The sequence below is a fragment of the Schistocerca piceifrons genome, chromosome 2 (assembly GCF_021461385.2).
Source record: "Schistocerca piceifrons isolate TAMUIC-IGC-003096 chromosome 2, iqSchPice1.1, whole genome shotgun sequence".
NCBI lineage: Eukaryota > Metazoa > Arthropoda > Insecta > Orthoptera > Acrididae > Schistocerca > Schistocerca piceifrons.
Genome location: NC_060139.1, coordinates 702,910,412 through 702,930,309, shown reverse-complemented (window position 1 = coordinate 702,930,309; position 19,898 = coordinate 702,910,412). Strand labels below are relative to the sequence as shown.

The 19,898-nt window shown below is 39.4% G+C and overlaps 1 protein-coding gene across 1 annotated transcript in view; it reads left to right on the top strand.

The window, feature by feature from the left end:
- The window catches only part of LOC124775762 (glycerol kinase-like), a 277,797-nt gene extending 258,469 nt beyond the window's left edge, over positions 1-19,328 (top strand). Inside the window, exons 11-13 of the mRNA XM_047250592.1 lie at positions 1,090-1,157; positions 1,937-1,957; positions 19,236-19,328. Of these exons, the coding sequence (XP_047106548.1) occupies positions 1,090-1,157; positions 1,937-1,957; positions 19,236-19,328 (182 nt within the window). The remainder of the gene's footprint in view (positions 1-1,089; positions 1,158-1,936; positions 1,958-19,235) is intronic.
- The last annotated feature ends 570 nt before the right edge of the window (positions 19,329-19,898 follow it).

Here is a 19,898-nt window from a genome sequence, read left to right as displayed (position 1 = left end):
TTTGATGTGGATGTCCTCAAAGAGGTCAGGTCTATTTGTTGCCATTAGATCCAATATATTTCCATCGTGAGTGGCATTCCTAACTATCTGTTCTAGGTATTTTTCAGAGAAGGCATTCAGTAAAGTTTCACAGGATGTCTTATCATGCCCACCACTATTAAACCTGTAATTTTCCAATTTAATTGTTGTATGATAACAGTATGATTGCGGAATTTATGTACAAGTGAATTGAGCTTTTCTCTGAAGTATTCAGTTACATCAGGAGATGATTCTGGTGGGCGATAGAAGGATCCAATTCTCATTTTGTGCCCACTCTTGACACTGACACTTACCCAAACAATCCCACATGCAGCTTCCGTTTCTATCTCAATGGATTTGAGTTTTTTGTCTTCTGCGACAAATAAACCACCTCCCTTTCCTAATTGCCTATTCTTTCGATTCCACTTAAATTTTCCCCAAAAATCCTACTGGTATCAGTTTCAGGTTTCAACCACCTTTCAGTGCCTGGCATTATGTGAGCTTCACCACCCCCTCCAGATTGCTGCTTGTCTATGTGACACCATTGCATTCTGGCCAGAGCAGCCAAATACAGCAGTCATAAGTGGGTGATGTATGCTTGCTTGTGTGAATGAGTGTGTATTTTCTTTTCTTTTCAGAGGACAGCTTTGACTGGAAACTTGATCTGTAACAGTCTTTCCATTGTGCCTGTCTGCAACTCAATATATCTTTACAATGATTAGCAATCTATCCTTTTCATAATATTGTTGTTATCAAACACAACACTTACCCCATATCCTGTTTCATTAAGCACCCAATGTAGTTTTTGTTAGCTTTTATTGACTACAGCTATGTCATCAAATAAATTTTTCATGCTGATTAATCTCTAGACTTGTGTTGATTCAGAAAGACCTAATTGGTATTACTTACACAAGGAAAAGATAACTAACTAGCAATGTAACATAGTTTATTTTATTTGTTTAGTATGTTTCACTCATATACAGGAATTATCAAATATTATACAGCAATACACAGGATTTGTGATTATGATCATGGGTATTAGTAAAATAGATCATGTCTCACATGTTTCAGAGCGTGATATAAAATATTCCAGGTGGAAGATGGCCATAGAAAGAAGCCTAAACTGGGAACTAGAGATTGTTGAAGAGGAACTAGGTACATTTCACTTATCTTCACACTAAAACTATGTATTTTTTCTTATTGTCAACACATATGAAAGGTTATTTACTCATGCATCAAAATATGGGAAGCTTAAGCCCTCCGTCCTTAACTCTGCATTATGCAGTCATGACTATTCTAACAAAACATATATCTTCCAAATGTTAATAAGTAATAGCTTTGCACTCTGTCATCATTTTATGAAAACTTATTAATGGTGCATTTTTAAGACAGACCTGTCTTGATATTATGCTGGCTGCTGTTTCGTCTGCAGTCCTATGCATCACACTCATTGTCTGTAATATAGGGATAGGAGAATGTGAGGGTGACATTTGATAGTCATTAGAGATTTTTCACGTATAATAACCATATCTGCCCAGTTGCACTGTTACTGCTGACAGTAGGATAAGTAATGGTTATCCTATGTTGACAACAAATCCGACATCTAGGCAGTTTATAATGGAAAAGCAGAATGTAATTGACACCATCAAAACTATTATAACACTTCCTTCACACTAGGATCTCAACCAAAGTACTGCAGGATTACTAATTCAGCATCTGTGTACATTCTTTCTTGCAAGACTTTCTTCAAAAATTCATTTTATTCTAGGATGTCCTTTCTGAATCTGACAGTGTGTTTCATGAATATGTAGATGGAAACACATTATTACCCAATACAAGACTGTCAAAAATCTCTAGCAACTGCATGGAGCTTCTGTCACAACATAATGCCCTCTAGGCCCTCTGATTGTAAACATAGAAACCAATTACTGATACTGAAGTAAGGAAATAGACATCTCTTACACCAAGAAAGTGGGGTGAACTCCTTAAACATCTTTTGATTCACAATTGTCTTTTTTGTGTGTCTTCTTTCTGTGTACACACTTGGGGCACATTTCCCCATACTGTGATGTGTTATTGCTGATGGTGTATCTCCTTCAGATGACTTCCTTATTGAAAATACTATTCTTTGTTTAAATTTTTTTAAAAATTGAAGAGAATACTTTTATTCTCTTTTGAATATTCGTACATGTATTCAGTAAAATGACACAGCATAATTGTTACAAAATAATTACATGACTCTCTATTACACTAAGGTATATTATAAATGTAATTATCCAACAGATTGCATTATATCACTTCAGTATGGTTGTACTACACATAGTTTAATGCTGCATATTATACTACACCTAGGATGTGTTATTACACTGAATAATATTCTACCTTATTACAGAGTGTTGCACTGCCAAAGTTTAACTGCACCAAATTTGCTGTCATGTGTCTGACACTATTGTCACATGCTGTTTTTCTTTACACTTCAACCATATTCCTAGATCTGTTAAAAGTTTCTTTATGAAAATTGTGTAGGCATTTTTGAATTTAGTGTAAGCAAGACAAACGTGTTTATAATTATTGTAGATCTTATCTAGTGTAGTGTAGGTACAGGCATCCTGAAGGAGCAGGCTTTTTACTCACTAAAAAATTCTCACAAATTTCTTTCACTGATTACCTGTGATACTGCTAAACTGGAAATTTAAGATTACCAAGTGTAATGGGAGATACTGCGTTGCTATATTTCCAGGGTTGTTTTGGGTCAAGATGTACATGGGAAATTATGCTAATTTATTGATGTGGCAGACATTTTGACACTGCTTGGCAATCAAGACTGACTTACCTTTACAGAGCCAAGCTGAAACAAGGTCCTCAGAGTTTTCTCTGGTATTTCTTTGTGCAGTCATTCTCAAGTTGCAGAAAGGGACCAATGAATTCCAATGTCGATTCCCAGCACAATATAAACATAAGTTACTATACATGACCATCATCTTTCTCCAATTTCCAAAGGGATGCCCTCTCCCCTTGCTGCTAAACTGAATCGCAACAATAGTTTGCTGTTTGCCGGTAGATGAAGGGTGATGGTTTCCTAATTATACATTCAACATAAATGGATAGATAAAAAATCTACTCACCAACCAATGGCAGGAGAACACACACACAAAAAGGTTTAAATTTTACAAACTATCAGAGCCAGTAGCTCCTTCTTCAGGCCGAAGAGTTGGAGGGGGAGGAAGAGGTGTGAAGAAAAAGAACTGGAGAGGTTTAGGGAAAGGGGTACAGCTCATAAAAGTTGCTCAGAACAGAAGCACTGTTCATATAATGGTTCTCCTGGTACTATGGCCTGTTTGAGGATGCCAAGCTCATTTTGTTTTTATCTGTCAATGATGTTGTCACTTTGGCTTGATCATATGAGGATAATATAAGATTTTGCCCATTTTAAACAGATGTGTTTCATCACATTTTAAGACCTTGTTTGCTTGATATATGAAATCAGTGCCTTCTCATTAATTCAAAATTTATTGTTTACAAGATGGAGATCATCTGGCAGCTGCCATTGGCCAGAAACAACATATTCAGAATCTCTAACAATGGTACCACCATATAATACTGAATAACAATGAAAATAATCAGTTACTGAAAATAAAGTGTAAATGGAGAGATAAAAAGTCTATTCACAAAGCGCAGTCCAAGAACACACAACAAAAACATTTGAATTTTACAAGCTTTTGGAGCCAGTAGCACAGTTGAAGGGGAAGGAAGAGGGATGAAGCAAAAGGACTGTTCTCCTGCCATTGCTTGGTGCGTAGATCTTTTATCTATCCATTTACATTGAATGTATAATTAGCAAGCCATCACTCTTCATCTACTGACAAACAGTAAACTATTGCTGTGATTCAGCTTAGCAGCAAGGGGAGAGGGCATCCTTGTGGAAATTGGAGAAAGATGATGGTCATGTATAGTAACTTACGTTTATATTGTGCTGGGAATCGACATTAGAATTCATTGGTCCCTTTCTGCAGCTTGAGAATGACTGTACTTCTACATCCATACTCCGCAAGCCACCTGATGGTGTGTGGCGGAGGATACCCTGAGTACCTCTATCAGTTCTGCCTTCTATTCCAGTCTCGTATTGTTCGTGGAAAGAAGGATTGTTGGTATGCCTCTGTGTGGGCTCTAAGAAGTTTTCAATTCTCACCCAGTGCAGTCCCCAACAATCAGTCTTTCCTTCTCAACCCATCCAGTATGTCTCCCCTGACCTGGGTTCTGGGTGACTTTTCTGAACTTTACCCCTTTCCCTTAAACCTCTAGGTCTTTTTCCCTCACCCCTCATCCTCCCCATTCAACTCTTCTGCCAAAAGAAGGAGCCACTGACTCCAGAAGCTGCCATTGGTCTGAAACACCATCTTCAGAGACTGCAACAATAGCTCTGGCACGTAATACTGAATAACAATGAAAATAATCAGTTATTGATAAAATGATGTAAATGTATATCTAAAAACAAAGATGATGGACTTACCAAACAAAAGCGCTGGCAGGTCGATAGACACACAAACAAACACAAACATACACACAAAATTCAAGCTTTCACAACAAACAGTTGCTTCATCAGGAAAGAGGGAAGGAGAGGGAAAGACAAAAGGATGTGGGTTTTAAGGGAGAGGGTAAGGAGTCATTCCAATCCCGGGAGCGGAAAGACTTACCTTAGGGGGAAAAAAGGACAGGTATACACTCGCACACACACACACACATATCCATCCGCTGGTGTATGTGCGGATGGATATGTGTGTGTGTGCGAGTGTATACCTGTCCTTTTTTCCCCCTAAGGTAAGTCTTTCCGCTCCTGGGATTGGAATGACTCCTTACCCTCTCCCTTAAAACCCACATCCTTTTGTCTTTCCCTCTCCTTCCCTCTTTCCTGATGAAGCAACTGTTTGTTGCAAAAGCTTGAATTTTGTGTGTATGTTTGTGTTTGTTTGTGTGTCTATCGACCTGCCAGCGCTTTTGTTTGGTAAGTCTCATCATCTTTGTTTTTAGATATATTTTTCCCATGTGGAATGTTTCCCTCTATTATATTCATATCATAAATGATGTAAATGGATATATAAAAAGTCTACTCACCAAATGGTGGCAGGAGAACACACACTCAAAATGGTTTAACTTTACCTCATGGCCCATACCCTGGTAATAGACCTAGATGCAAGCCCTGTCCTATACATCTTCCCACCACCATCTGCTTCAGTCCGGTCACAAGCATCACCTATCCCATCAAAGAAAGGGCTACCTGTGAAACCAGTCATGTGATATACAAGCTAAGCTGCAGCCACTGAGCTGCTTTCTATGTGGGCATGACAACCAACATGCTGTCTGTCTGCATGAATGGCCACCAACAAACTGTAGCCAAGAAACATGTGGACCACCCTGTTGCTGAGCACGCTGCCAGACATGACATCCTTTATTTCAATAATGACCGCTTCACAGCTTGTGCCATACGGATCCTTCCCACCAACACCAGCTTTTCTGAATTGTGCAGGAGGGAACTTTCCCTGCAATATATAAATTACATCTCCAAACATCTCCTGGTGTCACCCTTCATTACCCATTGTCCTCTCCCATCCAGCCCCTTCTCTGTTCCCATTCCAGCTCTACACAGCCCTCATTCCTCCATTGCACACAGTCTTTTTACTTCTCTCCTTTTTTGCTCCCCCCCCCCCCCCTCCCCTCTCCCCACCACTCTGCTCCCTCTATCTAATCTCCCAACTGCATGTATCTGCCCAACCCTCTTTCCACCTCATCCCTCCACATTCTCCAACAGCACATCATCACTGTCTGCCATGTCTACCCCACTATCCCCCCCCCCCCCCCCCCCTCAGCCTCTTTCTTTCTTACCCTCACCCATTCGCCACTCCCATCATGCACCGGTGCTGCTTGCAGTGTGGCCTCAGTTGCCTGAGACTGTAGACATGTGTGTGTGAGTTGCATTTGCATGAGTGTGTATGTGTATGTTTGCTGTCTAATTCTGATGAAGGCCTTACTGGCCAAAAGCTGTTATTTATGACAGTCTTTTTGTTGTGCCTATCTGTGACTCAGCATCTCCACTATGTTGTGAGTACCAACTTTCCTTTTCACAATGTTGTTAAATAACAGTACAAATACAGTACACCCAAGTACAAAGTTTAAGAAACTAACAAAATTATATAAAATGGTGAAGTATGTGATAGAATAGGCCAAATGAACCAAACTTAAAGATGGGAGTAAGTTACCAGTGACCTCTGTTGGCATAACCTTCAGAATGCAGCAATGCTCTGATGAAAGGAACACCATTGCCAGAGGGCGCTCATACCTTGCGAGAGGTCTCACTAAGGAAAGGCTCACAAGCCACTGTGTTAGTCAATTAATAAGATCAGATAGACAATGAAATACATTTTAAAAACAGAGGAAAGGTGTGAGAGGAGTTGTTCTGACTTGCCTTTGCTATGTACATGCCTTACTGGCCCTAACCTGCGTGGTTGCATGTGGGTTTCGGTAGTCTGGAGCACTGATCATGATTACTTTGACTACCATACATACTATCCTCGTACTGATCCATTTATTGGATCACAGTTAAAAATTATGCAAGTAGCAAATTACTATATTTCACCTCCAAATTGATTCACCTCTTCTCTACAAATTACTCTCGTCCTTGCTTTAAGTCAGTCACTTATTTTCCCATGTTTGATGATAGCTAAAGTGCAAACAAATATACACATCCTCTTTCTACATGCCTCCCAAAATCCATAAATTCAATAATCCAGGATACCCCATTGTTGCTCATTACTGTGCAACCACTGGAAGAATTTCCACTCTTGTCAACCATTGAACTGCTTATAGACTAGCCTCTCATATCAAAGATACAAACCACTTCCTTCACAAACTCTCAGCCATCCCCAACCCATTACCACTTGATTACAGCCTCTCAAAACCCCAAACACCTTGCCTGATTCAGAGTCATTAACGATATTTCATGATATGGATCCAGTGCCAGGATACCCTGTCCATATTCCTCCACAATCTCAACACCTTCTGTCACATTCATTTCACTTGGTCCTCACCAGCACAAGATTAAAAAACAAAACAAAAATACTTTACGCAGGCAATACATCAACTGTGTGCAAACACAATGTCTACAGCAGCGTGAAGGTGTTGTGCAACAGAGTAACCAATGAAATAGTCAAATATTTCAATGCAAGCCATCTAAATGTAAGTGTTTCAAAGACTGCAATAACGGAATTTAATATCAGGAAACAAATTGTATTTAGTATGACATTATCTATAGAAAATGACATTGTAAGAAAGGATAATGGACAAATTCTTGGGAATCACAATCCAGGATAACCTCAGATGGTACATGCATATGCAGAAAGTTGGGAAATTCACATTACAGACTTCTAGAACTTGTAGGGGAGAGTGGGTACATAATAATTTGAATAGAAACCCATGTCTAGAAATGTAACATTTCCATTCTGTGATGGTTTCAGTTCAGATGTGCAATGTGTCCATGTCTGCTGAAGGAAAGACAAAAGCCTCAGAGTTGCCTGTCATGGTATGCAATAGGGTGGACAGGATGACATGTACAATGTCTGTAATAACATTGGTGGTTGCCACATCGAGCCGCTGTTGTACTGTATGACTACTGATCTGTATGTACAGTATGCTGGGTTCTTTTTTGTTTATATATTGGCCATGACATCTTAGTAGATGATTGTTGCAGTGCCTGTGTGTTTATGGGTTGCTTTTTTTCATATGACTTGTCAAGCCAATGGCAGCACCGCATCTCTGCCCGCAATTGCCACAAGTGTATCTGGCTGCTGAGGCAGGAGCAGTGGTAGCATTGCGAATCTTTTTCTGCCTTAATCTGTCTAACAAGCCTTCATCATGCTTCGACATTCCAGATGATATATCATCATGTCACTCTGGTCTCATGCTAGCCCGTGCCTCCCATCTGTTTGTGTCGATTCCAAAGCTCTCCATATCTCGTTTACAGGAGTCCTTGAACCTCAATACAGGATGTCCTACAGGTCTTTTGGCTTTAGAGACCTCTCCAAGCATCACCTCATGTGGTAATCTGTCAGGATCCATACGGTGGATGTGTCCCAGCCAACGGAGTCATCTCTGCTTCAAGATAGCTGAAATACGGTTGCAGTTAGTTTTAGATAGCACTGGTTTGTTGGTCACTCGGTCCTTCTGCATTACTCTGTGGATGGATCTCAAGCACTGCATGTGAAAAGCATTAAGGCGACGTTCTTGTTTGGCATAGGTAGTCCACGTTTCTGATGCATACAAATGGATGCTGAGGATGCAAGTTTGATATACAAGAATTTTGGTGGTCAAAGAGAGTTTGTTGTTTTTCCAAACAGGTGTAGAGAGTTTGCCAAAAGCTGTTGTAGCTCTTCCAATGCGAGCATCAATTTCCTTGTCAACAGACATGTTTGATTCTATACTAGATCCAAGATAGCAGAAGTTATCTATGACTTGCAGAGTAGTGCCATCTAGTGTGATATTTGGCTTTGTGTTAGCACCCTGAACCATAATTACAGTCTTACTGCTGTTTACACTCATTGAGAATAGGTGGCATGCATGACTAAATCTTGATACTAGCTCTTGCAGCTCTTCTGCGGAGTTCACAACAATTGCAGCATCATCAGCATACAGGAGTTCACGAGCGACTGTCGTGTAGCACTTTGTGTTACTCTTCAGAAGACTTCCATCTTTCCTAGTATGCAGATGTACTACAACATTGCAATTCTCAAAAGCCACTTGGAGCAGATCCAAGAGGAGAATTCCAAAAAGTGTAGGTGCCAACACACAGCCTTGTATTACGCCATAGTTAATACTGAATGGTTTAGATGTACTGCCATCGAAGATTACAGAGCCACACATATTGTCATGAAAAGATCTTATTAAAGACAGCAAAGTTGGGAGACATCCAATTTTTTCCAATATGCTGTAGAGTCCCTCCCTACTGACGGTGTCAAAGGCTTTCTTGAGGTCAACAAAAGCCACATATAATGGCACTCTGTGTTCACGGCACTTCTCTTGTAGTTGGCGCAAGGTAAATATCTTGTCACTTGTGGATCTGCCAGTTCGAAATCCACACTGTGACTCAGGGTAGATCCGAGCAGCCAAGGTTTCCAGTCTCTTCAGGATTATCCTTGCATATGCCTTTCCAGAAATGCTCAAGAGAGATATTCCTCTATAGTTGTTACAATTACCTCTGTTGCCTTTTACCTTATAGATTGTTACTATATTTGCATCTCGCATGTCTTGAGGTCCTGTGCCTTCTTCCCAGCACTGCAATAGGATTTGATACAATATCGGAAAAACACAGTCAAGTTTGATGATTTCTACTGGTAAGTTATCATGGTCTGTATTCTTGCCTAGCTTTAGACTTTTAAGTGCGAGTTTTAATTCGTCAACAGTGGGAGGATCACCAATCTCAGACATAACTGGGTAAGTTGGTAAAGTACCGAAAGCTTCTGAGGAAATGTCGACCTCTTCTGAGTATAGTTTAGCATAGTGCTGCACCCATCTATCTAGCTGCTGGTTTTTATTGTTGATTGGGTCTCCATTTAGATCTTTTATTGCAGCAAACTTCCTGCTTGTTGGTCCAATGGCCTTTTTGATGCCTTGATACATGTCACTATACTCTCCTTTGTCTCGGCAGATCTGAATAGTTTTACAAAGGTTGGTCCAATATCTATTTGCGTAATGGTGAGAAACTCATTGCAGGTCTGCTTTGCAGGCCTTGTATTCAGCTATTGCTCGTTGGTCTTTATGATTATTCATAACCCGTATATGAGCATTACATTTCTTGTCTATATATATGGACGCAACTCACTTTCACATTCAGTAAACCAGTCACTTTGAGTCCTACCCTGCTTCCCAAATGTTCCGATAGCTGTCTGCATAATATTTTCTTTAGCTAGATGCCAATAACTGGGTAAGTTGGTAAAGTACCCAAAGCTTCTGAGGAAATGTTGACCTCTTCTGAGTATAGTTTAGCGTAGTGCTGCACCCATATATCTAGCTGCTGGTTTTTATTGTTGATTGGGTCTCCATTTAGATCTTTTATTGCAGCAAACTTCCTGCTTGTTGGTCCAATGGCCTTTTTGATGCCTTGATACATGTCACTATAATCTCCTTTGTCTCGGCAGATCTGAATAGTTTTACAAAGGTTGGTCCAATATCTATTTGTGTAATGGTGAGAAACTCATTGCAGGTCTGCTTTGCAGGCCTTGTATTCAGCTATTGCTCGTTGATCTTTATGATTATTCATAACCCGTATATGAGCATTACATTTCTTGTCTATATATATGGACGCAACTCACTTTCACATTCAGTAAACCAGTCACTTTGAGTCCTACCCTGCTTCCCAAATGTTCCGATAGCTGTCTGCATAATATTTTCTTTAGCTAGATGCCAATAACTGGGTAAGTTGATAAAGTACCCAAAGCTTCTGAGGAAATGTTGACCTCTTCTGAGTATAGTTTAGCATAGTGCTGCACCCATCTATCTAGCTGCTGGTTTTTATTGTTGATTGGGTCTCCATTTAGATCTTTTATTGCAGCAAACTTCCTGCTTGTTGGTCCAATGGCCTTTTTGATGCCTTGATACATGTCACTATAATCTCCTTTGTCTCGGCAGATCTGAATAGTTTTACAAAGATTGGTCCAATATCTATTTGTGCAATGGTGAGAAACTCATTGCAGGTCTGCTTTGCAGGCCTTGTATTCAGCTATTGCTCATTGGTCTTTATGATTATTCATAACCTGTATATGAGCATTACATTTCTTGTCTATATATGGAGGAGGAGATTAGTGTTTAATGTCCCGTCGACAACGAGGTCATTAGAGACGGAGCGCAAGCTCGGGAGAGGGAAGGATGGGGAATGAAATTGGCCATGCCCTTTCAAAGGAACCATCCCGGCATTTGCCTGAAGTGATTTAGGGAAATCACGGAAAACGTAAATCAGGATGGCCGGAGTCGGGATTGAACCGTCGTCCTCCTGAATGTGTCTATATATGGATGCAACTCACTTTCACATTCAGTAAACCAGTCACTTTGAGTCCTACCCTGCTTCCCAAATGTTCCAATAGCTGTCTGCGTAATATTTTCTTTAGCTAGATGCCACATATTTTTGGCGCTCTGTGCAGTTACAAATTGCTCAGGATTCAGTTTCATCTCTATTTCTTCACTGAACTTTTTGTATAGCACATCATCTTGAATGGCTTTGGTGTTGATCTTCACTCTTTGACAAACACTCTCAGCTGAGTGAATCTTCTTTGGTGTGAACCGTGATTTGGTCATAACTAAAGAGTGATCAGTATCGCATTCAGCACTGTGATATGTGCGGGAATTAAGGACATGATGTAGGTCGCTTCTTCTGGTTTATGATGAAGTCGAGCCGATGCCAATGGCCTGAACATGGGTGTTTCCATGTTACTTTGTGCACGTCTCTGTTCTGGAACTAAATGTTAGTGATGCAGAGAGAAAGAGAGGTGCAAAGATCCAGCAGTCGCTGACCGTTCTCATTCATATTTCCAATGCCATATGGTCCAATGCAGTCGGTCCAGTTGTTCCATTTATTCCCAACCCTGGCATTAAAGTATCCCAGTAACATGAGTTTATCTGATCCACAAACATTCTCCAGGCATTTCCTCAGGTCCTCGTAGAACATGCCTTTGACTTCAGGTGGCACTTTCATAGTGAGAGCATATGCAGAGATTAATGTGACGGGGCCTGATGTTGTCTTTAATCTCAAAGTTGTGAATCATTCAGACATAGATTGTTTGCAGCAGCTGAGAAGACTGTTTCGCACTGCAAAGCCAACTCCGTGTTCACGTCTTTCTCCAATTTCTCTCCCTTTCCAGAAAAAGGTGTAATTATCTTCATGCAGGCTGCCTTTCTCAGAAAGACAAGTTTCCTGTAATGCAGCCACATCAACGTGAAGACACAGGAGTTCTCTGTCAATTATGGTTGTTTATCTGACTATAGGGGCAGCATCTGTAGGAGTGTCATATCCGGGTAACATAGTTCTGATATTCCAGGTGGCAAATCGTGTTATTGAATAGTTGGTTTTGCTCATATGAGCTACTTTATTGTTGTTTTTTCCAGGTGCCTCAGTAACCCACCTTGTATCAAGCACTGCGAGATGCTTGCTGCTCCAAACACTCATAGAAGCGCAACATGGGGGACGGACTGGTACCTTACTGGCTGGGGGCTGCTCAGCTTGAGGTGGGCGGTAACCAGTCAGTTAGCTGCAATGAGCTATCCCACCGACAAGAGTCAACCCTGGCGCCCGCACTCACGTCCCTCAGCGCAAGGCTTAAAACCGGTAACTGCGACTCCCCGTGTTGTTATCCACACCTTTGCAGGCGCAGGCGAAGTGTCCTCTCCACAGGCACTGCATCGCCTGGGTTGTATTTAAAAGCCATGAATTTGCCCAGCGTTCATAGCTTTCTCTCAACCCAAACAACTGTTTCCACAGGAATGACGGGTCACTATATGTGGAGTTGAGTGGGTTGCAGGAGTTGCCGACTTGTTCATTGAACCCTACTGTCACCTACGGTACTCTGGATCCATTGCCCCATCTGCCAAGCATATGCACCGTACCAGACATCCTCTCCTCCCCTGCAGCTGCCGTTGGGGACTTCACCCACAACCTTGAGCTACGGTCCTGCATCAAACCCTGAAGAACTGGGGTGAGAGAGATATGAAACTGAAAGACACCCTCAGGCCTCGAAACCTAATACCATTGGGGTCAAAAAACAAGAGTTGGCCGAGGGAGGCCGACAAGAAAGAAAACAGAAGGGGTCTGACACAAGTAAGTGGAAGCAATGTCAGACTTAGCTCGGGGCCCCACGGATGCCACCCGCGAACTCCTAGATGAAGTCCTCTGGGGACCTTTTTTGTTTAGGTAAAATGTAAAGACGTAATATTTAAGTGTTAATATGAGTACATGTTCTTAAGTCATAAGTGGATGTTTCATTATGTTTCCTTTTGAATTGTTACCTAATAACTGTACTGTGTCATACCTAATGCAATTTCTCAATCAGAAGTGGATGAATTAAACATCTGAATTGAAACCATCATACAACAGAAATGTTTCTGGACATTGGTTCTTATTCCAAATATTATATACTCACTGCCCTCTACAAGTCATAGAAGTTCATAATGGGAATTTCTGAACATCCTGTAGATTCCTTAACCTGTAAGGTGTCTAAAAACATATTTCCTGAAAACATGATTATCAAATATTGTAAGGATATGTGTGTACTAAAAACAGCTTCTCATTCATTATTTCCATCAAATTTAAACTATTTTGTAGAAAAATGGCGTGCAACAACATGAAGAAACCCAAGCACATTATTAACACCACAGAAAAAAGTTATCAGAATTATTTGTGGTGCCAAACCTTGAGAATCATGTCAGAACCTGTTTCCAAAATTAGGTGTGCTTGCTTGTGAAAACAATAAATACAAAATTCAGCTGTGGCCTATACCAGCATGATACATGATAAAAATTCAGGTACCACGTAAATAGCCACATAACAGCTTTATTATGAAGGAAAAAAAAATTGCACTTAATGATGGGCTGAAGCTAGCCAGTGCCCTACCAGAAAGTCTCACAGGCCTTTCTACTACCAAACTAAAATACCAATTAAAAAGAATTTTAACTGAACATCCATTTTATTCCCTAGACAGGTTTTTTTCTTCATTAAAAATGCTTTGTAAGTATGTCAAGCCCTTAGTTTTATATGATTCACAAGTGATCTAATTATGATAAAAATATTTGTAATCCTGCTATTTGTATATTAACAAATATAAAATGCATAAAATATCAAATTTACTGTTGCACACAAATCTTTAGTTGGCAATTTGTAAACTGGCATATTCAGAAGAATAACCCGTATAATGTCCTGAAACTGTATTATTTCTAGGTATTGTAATGTTATTTGTTGCTGAATGTTATTATTAAATTAAAGAGCCTGTAAGATATGCCAACATTAAGGTAAACTCTGCATATGTGACACTGTCTTATGAACCTATCCCATACTAATGCAATGGACTGTGACAACTCAAAAAATTCGAAATGTCTCAAACAACAAAAATGAAACTTGGACCATGACTGGAGCCCTGAAAACCAAGAAAAACTCAACAATAGGTGGATATTCAAGGTGAAGAGGAAAATAGTGGAATTGTAGATAGATTTAAAGTTCTAGTCGTTGCTAGGGAATTACAACATAGGTATAGCATGGTCTATATTGAAATCCTCAATTCAGTGATAATTTTTGAATCCATAAGAATAATCTTTTCCCTCATGAACCATGGACCTTGCCATTGGTGGGGAGGCTAGCGTGCCTCAGTGATACAGATAGCTGTACCACAGGCGCAACCACAATGGAGGGGTATCTGTTGAGAGTCCAGACAAATGTATGGTACCTGAAGAGGGGCAGCAGCCTTTCCAATAGTTGCAGGGGCAACAGTCTAGATGATTGACTGATCTGGCCTTGTAACACTAACCAAAACAGACTTGCTGTGCTGGCACTGAGAATGGCTGAAAGCAAGGGGAAACTACAGCCGTAATTTTTCCTGAGGGCATGCACTTTACTGTATGGTTAAATGATGATGGCGTGCTCTTGGGTAAAATATTCCGGAGGTAAAATAATCCCCCATTCAGATCTCCAGGTGGGGACTATTCAGGAGGATGTCATTATCAGGAGAAAGAAAACTGGTGTTCTACAGATCGGAGCATGAAATGTCAGATGCCTTAATCAGGCAAGTAAGTTAGAAAATTTAAAAAGGGAAATGGATAGGTTAAAGTTAGATATAACGGGAATTAGTGAAGGAGGAGCAAGACTTCTGGTCAGGTGAATACACAGGGTTATAAATACAAAATCAAATAGGGGTAATTCAGGAGTAGGTTTAATAATGAATTAAAAAGATAGGAGTGCGAGTAAGCTACTACAAACAGCATAGTGAATGCATTATTGTGGCGAAGATAGACACAAAGCCCATTCCTACAACAGTAGTAGAAGTTTATATGCCAACTATCTCAGTAAATGACAAAGACACTGATGAAATGTATGATGAGAAGAAATTATTCAGATATTGAAGGGAGATGAAAATTTAATAGTCATGGTTACTGGAATTCGATAGTAGGAAAAGGAAGAGAAGGAAACTTAGAAGGTGAATATGGAATGGGGGTAAGAAATGAAAGAGAAAGCCGTCTGGTAGAATTTTGCACAGAGCATAACTTAATGATAGCTAACACTTGCTTCAAGAATCATGAAAGATGGTTTGTTACATGGAAGAAGCCTGGAGATACTGGAAGGTTTTAGATAGATTATATAATTGTAAGACAGATTTAGGAATCAGGTTTTAAATTGTAAGGCATTTCCAGGGGCAGATGTGGATTCTGTCCACAATCTATTGGTTATGAACTGTAGATTAAAACTGAAGAAACTACAAAAAGGTGGGAATTTCTAGAGACAGTATCTGGATGAACTGACAGAACCAGAGGTTGTAGAGAGTCTCAGTGAGAGCATTAGGGAATGATTGACAGGAATGGGGGGCAGAAATACAGTGGAAGAAGAATGGTTAGCTTTGAGGGATGAAATAGTGAAGGCAGCAGAGGATCAAGTAGATAAAAAGATGAGGGCTAGTAGAAATCCTTGAGTAACAGAAGATATATTGAATTTAATTGATGAAAGGAAAAAATATAAAAATGCAGTAAATGAAGCACGAAAAAGGGAATACAAACGTCTCAAAAATGAGATTGACAGGAAGTGCAGTATGGCTAAGCAGGGATGGCTAGAGTACAAATGTAAGGATGTAGAGGCATAGCTCACTAGGGGTAAGATAGATACTGCCTACAGGAAAATTAAAGAAACCTTTGGAGAAAAGAGAACCACTTGCATGAATATCAAGAGCTTAGACCAGTTCTAGGCAAAGAAGGGAAAGCAGAAAGGTGGAAGAAGTATATGGAGGGTCTATACAAGGGTGAGGTACTTGAGGACAATATTGTGGAAATGGAAGAGGATGTAAATGAAGATGAAATGGGAGATATGATACTGTGTGAAGAGTTTGACAGAGCACTGAAAGACCTAAGTCGAAACAAGGCCCCGGGAGTAGACAACATTCCATTAGAACTACTGACAGCCTTGGGAGAGCCAGACCTAACAAAACTCTACCATCTGGTGTGCAAAATGTATGAGACAGGCGAAATACTCTCATACTTCAAGAAGAGTATAATTATTCCAATTCAAAAGAAAGCCGGTGTTGACAGATGTGAAAATTACCAAACTGTCAGTTTAATAAGCCACAGCTGTAAAATACTAACGCAAATTCTTCACATACTAATGGAAAAACTGGTAGAAGCTGATCTCGGGGAAGATCAGTTTGGATTCCATAGAAATGTTGGAACATGTGAGGCAATACTGACCCTACTGACTTATCTTAGAAGATAGATTAAGGAAAGGTAAAGCTATGTTTCTAGCATTTGTAGACTTAGAGAAAGGTTTTCATAATATTGACTGGAATACTCTCTTTCAAATTCTGAAGGTGGTATCGGTAAAATACAGGGAGCGAAAGGCTATTTACAATTTGTATAGAAACCAGATGGCAGTTATAAGAGTCAAGGGGCATGAAAGGGAAGCAGTGGTTGGAAAGGGAGTGAGACAGGGTTGTAGCCTATCCCCAATGTTGTTCAATCTGTATATTGAGCAAGCAGTAAAGGAAACAAAAGAAAAAGTTGGAGTAGGAATTAAAATCCATGGAGAAGAAACAAAAACTCTGAGGTTTGCTGGTGACAATGTAATTCTGTCAGAGACAGCAATGGACCTGGATGAGTAGTTGAATGGAATGGACAGTGTCTTGAAAGAAGGATATAAGACAAACATCAACAAAAGCAAAACGAAGGTAATGGAATGTAGTCGAATTAAGTCGGGTGATGCTGAGGGTATTAGATTAGGAAATGAGACACTTAAAGTAGTAAAGGAGTTTTATTATTTGGGGAGCAAAATAACTGATCATGGTTGAAGTAGAGAGGATATAAAAAGTGGACTGGCAATGGCAAGGAAAGTGTTTCTGAAGAAGAGAAATCTGTTAACATAGTATAGATTTAAGTTTCAGGAAGTCGTTCCCGAAAGTATTTGTGTGGAGTGTAGCCATGTATGGAAGTGAAACATGGATGATCACATAGATAATGTTGTGGGAAAGCAAACCTAAGAGAGTTATTTATTGGGAGAACACTTAAAAAGAGTAACGTGTCTACTCAAGAGACTGCTTACATGAAGTTTGCTAAAAGCCTTTTTTTGTTGTGACGGGGTCTTCTCATGACATTTCAATGATCTACTTTCTTCTCTGATTGTAAAAACATTCTGTTGGCACCCACTTACATATGGAGAAATGATCATCATGGTAAAATTAGAGAAATCAGAACTTGCACAGAAATATTTAAGTGTTCATTTTTCCTGCATGCCATTAGAGTGTCGAATGAGAGAGAGATAGGTTGAAGAAGGTTTGATGAAGCCTATGCCAGGCATTTAATTGTGAATTGCAGAGTAAACATGTAGATGTAGGTGTAGGTGAAGCATTTCAGGAAAATCATGAACGTACAAACATTGCAATGCTTTAAACAATTGTGTTTAGGTGTATTTTGTAGCCATGTATCATGAGATCATGCACTTCGGTGAATGTGCCAGGCACCATTACACATGACAAATGATTTTTGTATGACAAGACAGGACACTGTATCCACATCTGTTATAGATGCACTTGAAAATGGGCCATACCGAATGAAGTATAATTTTAAAATACAGCCCAGTGGAAAGATGTCTTTCTTCACTCATGGAAAACTTACATCCAGATGGACAGATAGAGATCTGAATCACTGTTCTGCCAAATATGTGTCCAACACTACCACTGAATGGAAGAGGGTAATACATAGTGTCAAGATGGTTTATATCACACAATGAAATGTATTCAAAGCAGAGGACTGTTTGTATGGCTATAGAGGACTGTTCTGCCTCATACAGCATGTGGGCTTGAGACAGGAGCATTAAAAAGATGTGGATCTGTCTGAATTAATAATTCTAAATCATGTACCATTGGGTGAACTGTCAGCAAATGTCATTACATAAGCTTCCATTGTTTAGAAAACACAAATGTCTTGGGCTGAACTGAGCACATGAACAGCCTTGCCGGCATGCTGAACGGCTAAATTTAGCTTTTTTTAGACAAATTCCACTTCATGTTGGATTATGATGATGGCTCCATACCTGTTAAATGCTATAGTCTAGCAGCCTACGTCACCATGCTGCATATGGGAGGCATGTTGGTTTGGGATGTCATTAGATACAACATGTATTATTGAGTCCTGTATATTGAGTGCAGTCAGAACAACTGTTAACGTGAAGAGGTTTTTAGAGCCCAAGATACTACCCCTCCTTAGAGCAACTCCACATTGTTTATTTTTGCAGAATCTTGCCTGATCTCATGTGATGATGAATATGCAATCTTATAAAGGGTAATACTTCTCCCATAAGCAGTATGTTCACTTAATAGGCCACCTATTTAACATGTCTGATGCATGGTTGGAAAGTTGTTATCACAGCCTTTGAAAACCAGTCTTGATGCCTTGAGTTCTTGCCGACAAACTGTGTGGTGGGAAATGCCATATACCAAAACCCTCCTTGATTCTAAGCTCATTTGGAGATGCTAACTGCAGTACCTGGGGCTTCACTCCACATACAGTTTCCCTATTCACAGATCATTTACAGCTTTTTAATCCTAACCATTTGCATATTGTATCATACCTAACCTGCTGCAAGAGGTTTGTTCCATTTGCTTGTATTCTTGGTGTTGTATTTTTCATAAATATTGACATTGATCCAGTAAATCTTCAGCTCTTATTTCAATAATTAAATTATTGCTATGAGAATATATTCTCAAGGTTCTGTATGAATGGTTATCAATATTCCTAGGCAAATGTACCATACTTATGCTGAATATTTTGTTTTTGTCATTTAAGTTTTCAGAAATTGCCTCTTCTTTCATATAACATGCATGCTTATTTCACATTCTGTACGATCTTTCCATTAAACTAACAACTTATTTATTTGCAGTTTATTTATTTTACTTTTGTTTATTGCTGCAGTGAGATTTCATGTTTTATTTTCAGATAAGGAGAAATATTTGCAATCATCTATACCATTCAGTCTGTTTGTTGTTTTATCGTTTGGTCTTTTGGCTATTTCTCAACATTTAGCAAAAGTGTAGAAAAAGAATACTGAGAAGCATAATTTTTATTGGAAGTTTGAGTGCTGAGTACTGGCAATATTACTCATGTAAGAAATATATACAATTGAAATTTAAAGTAGCTATTATGTTTATTCAAATTTTTTGGTGTCCAAGAAAGTTACTCATGTTGTGATAAGGAGACTGCCATAAAAAGTTTAATAAAATCTGAGGCTTCATTGACCTGTCAAACTGAATGCTATATTTGTTACACTCATTAGAGTGGAGATGATGCGTACAATGAATACTCCAGTGACACTTTTTGAAAAAGGAAGATTTTTCTAGTCAAGTGAGTTAAGTCAATTTGTTCCGTACTGGAAAATGTGAAAAAATGAGATGTGCTTTTGCTTGTTTTGTGAAATCATTAAGCTTTGTACATTAAATGTATTGCTGTGTAAAAATAATGCTGTGTTTGAATCATCCTTGCACACTAGAAAAAACTTTTGTATAAACAGGATTATAGGCCTGGTATTGTGTTGAAATATATTTGTTACCCTTTTTTTATTTTGCACATAAAATAATGGAAAGATAGCTAGTTACCTCTAGAGGACT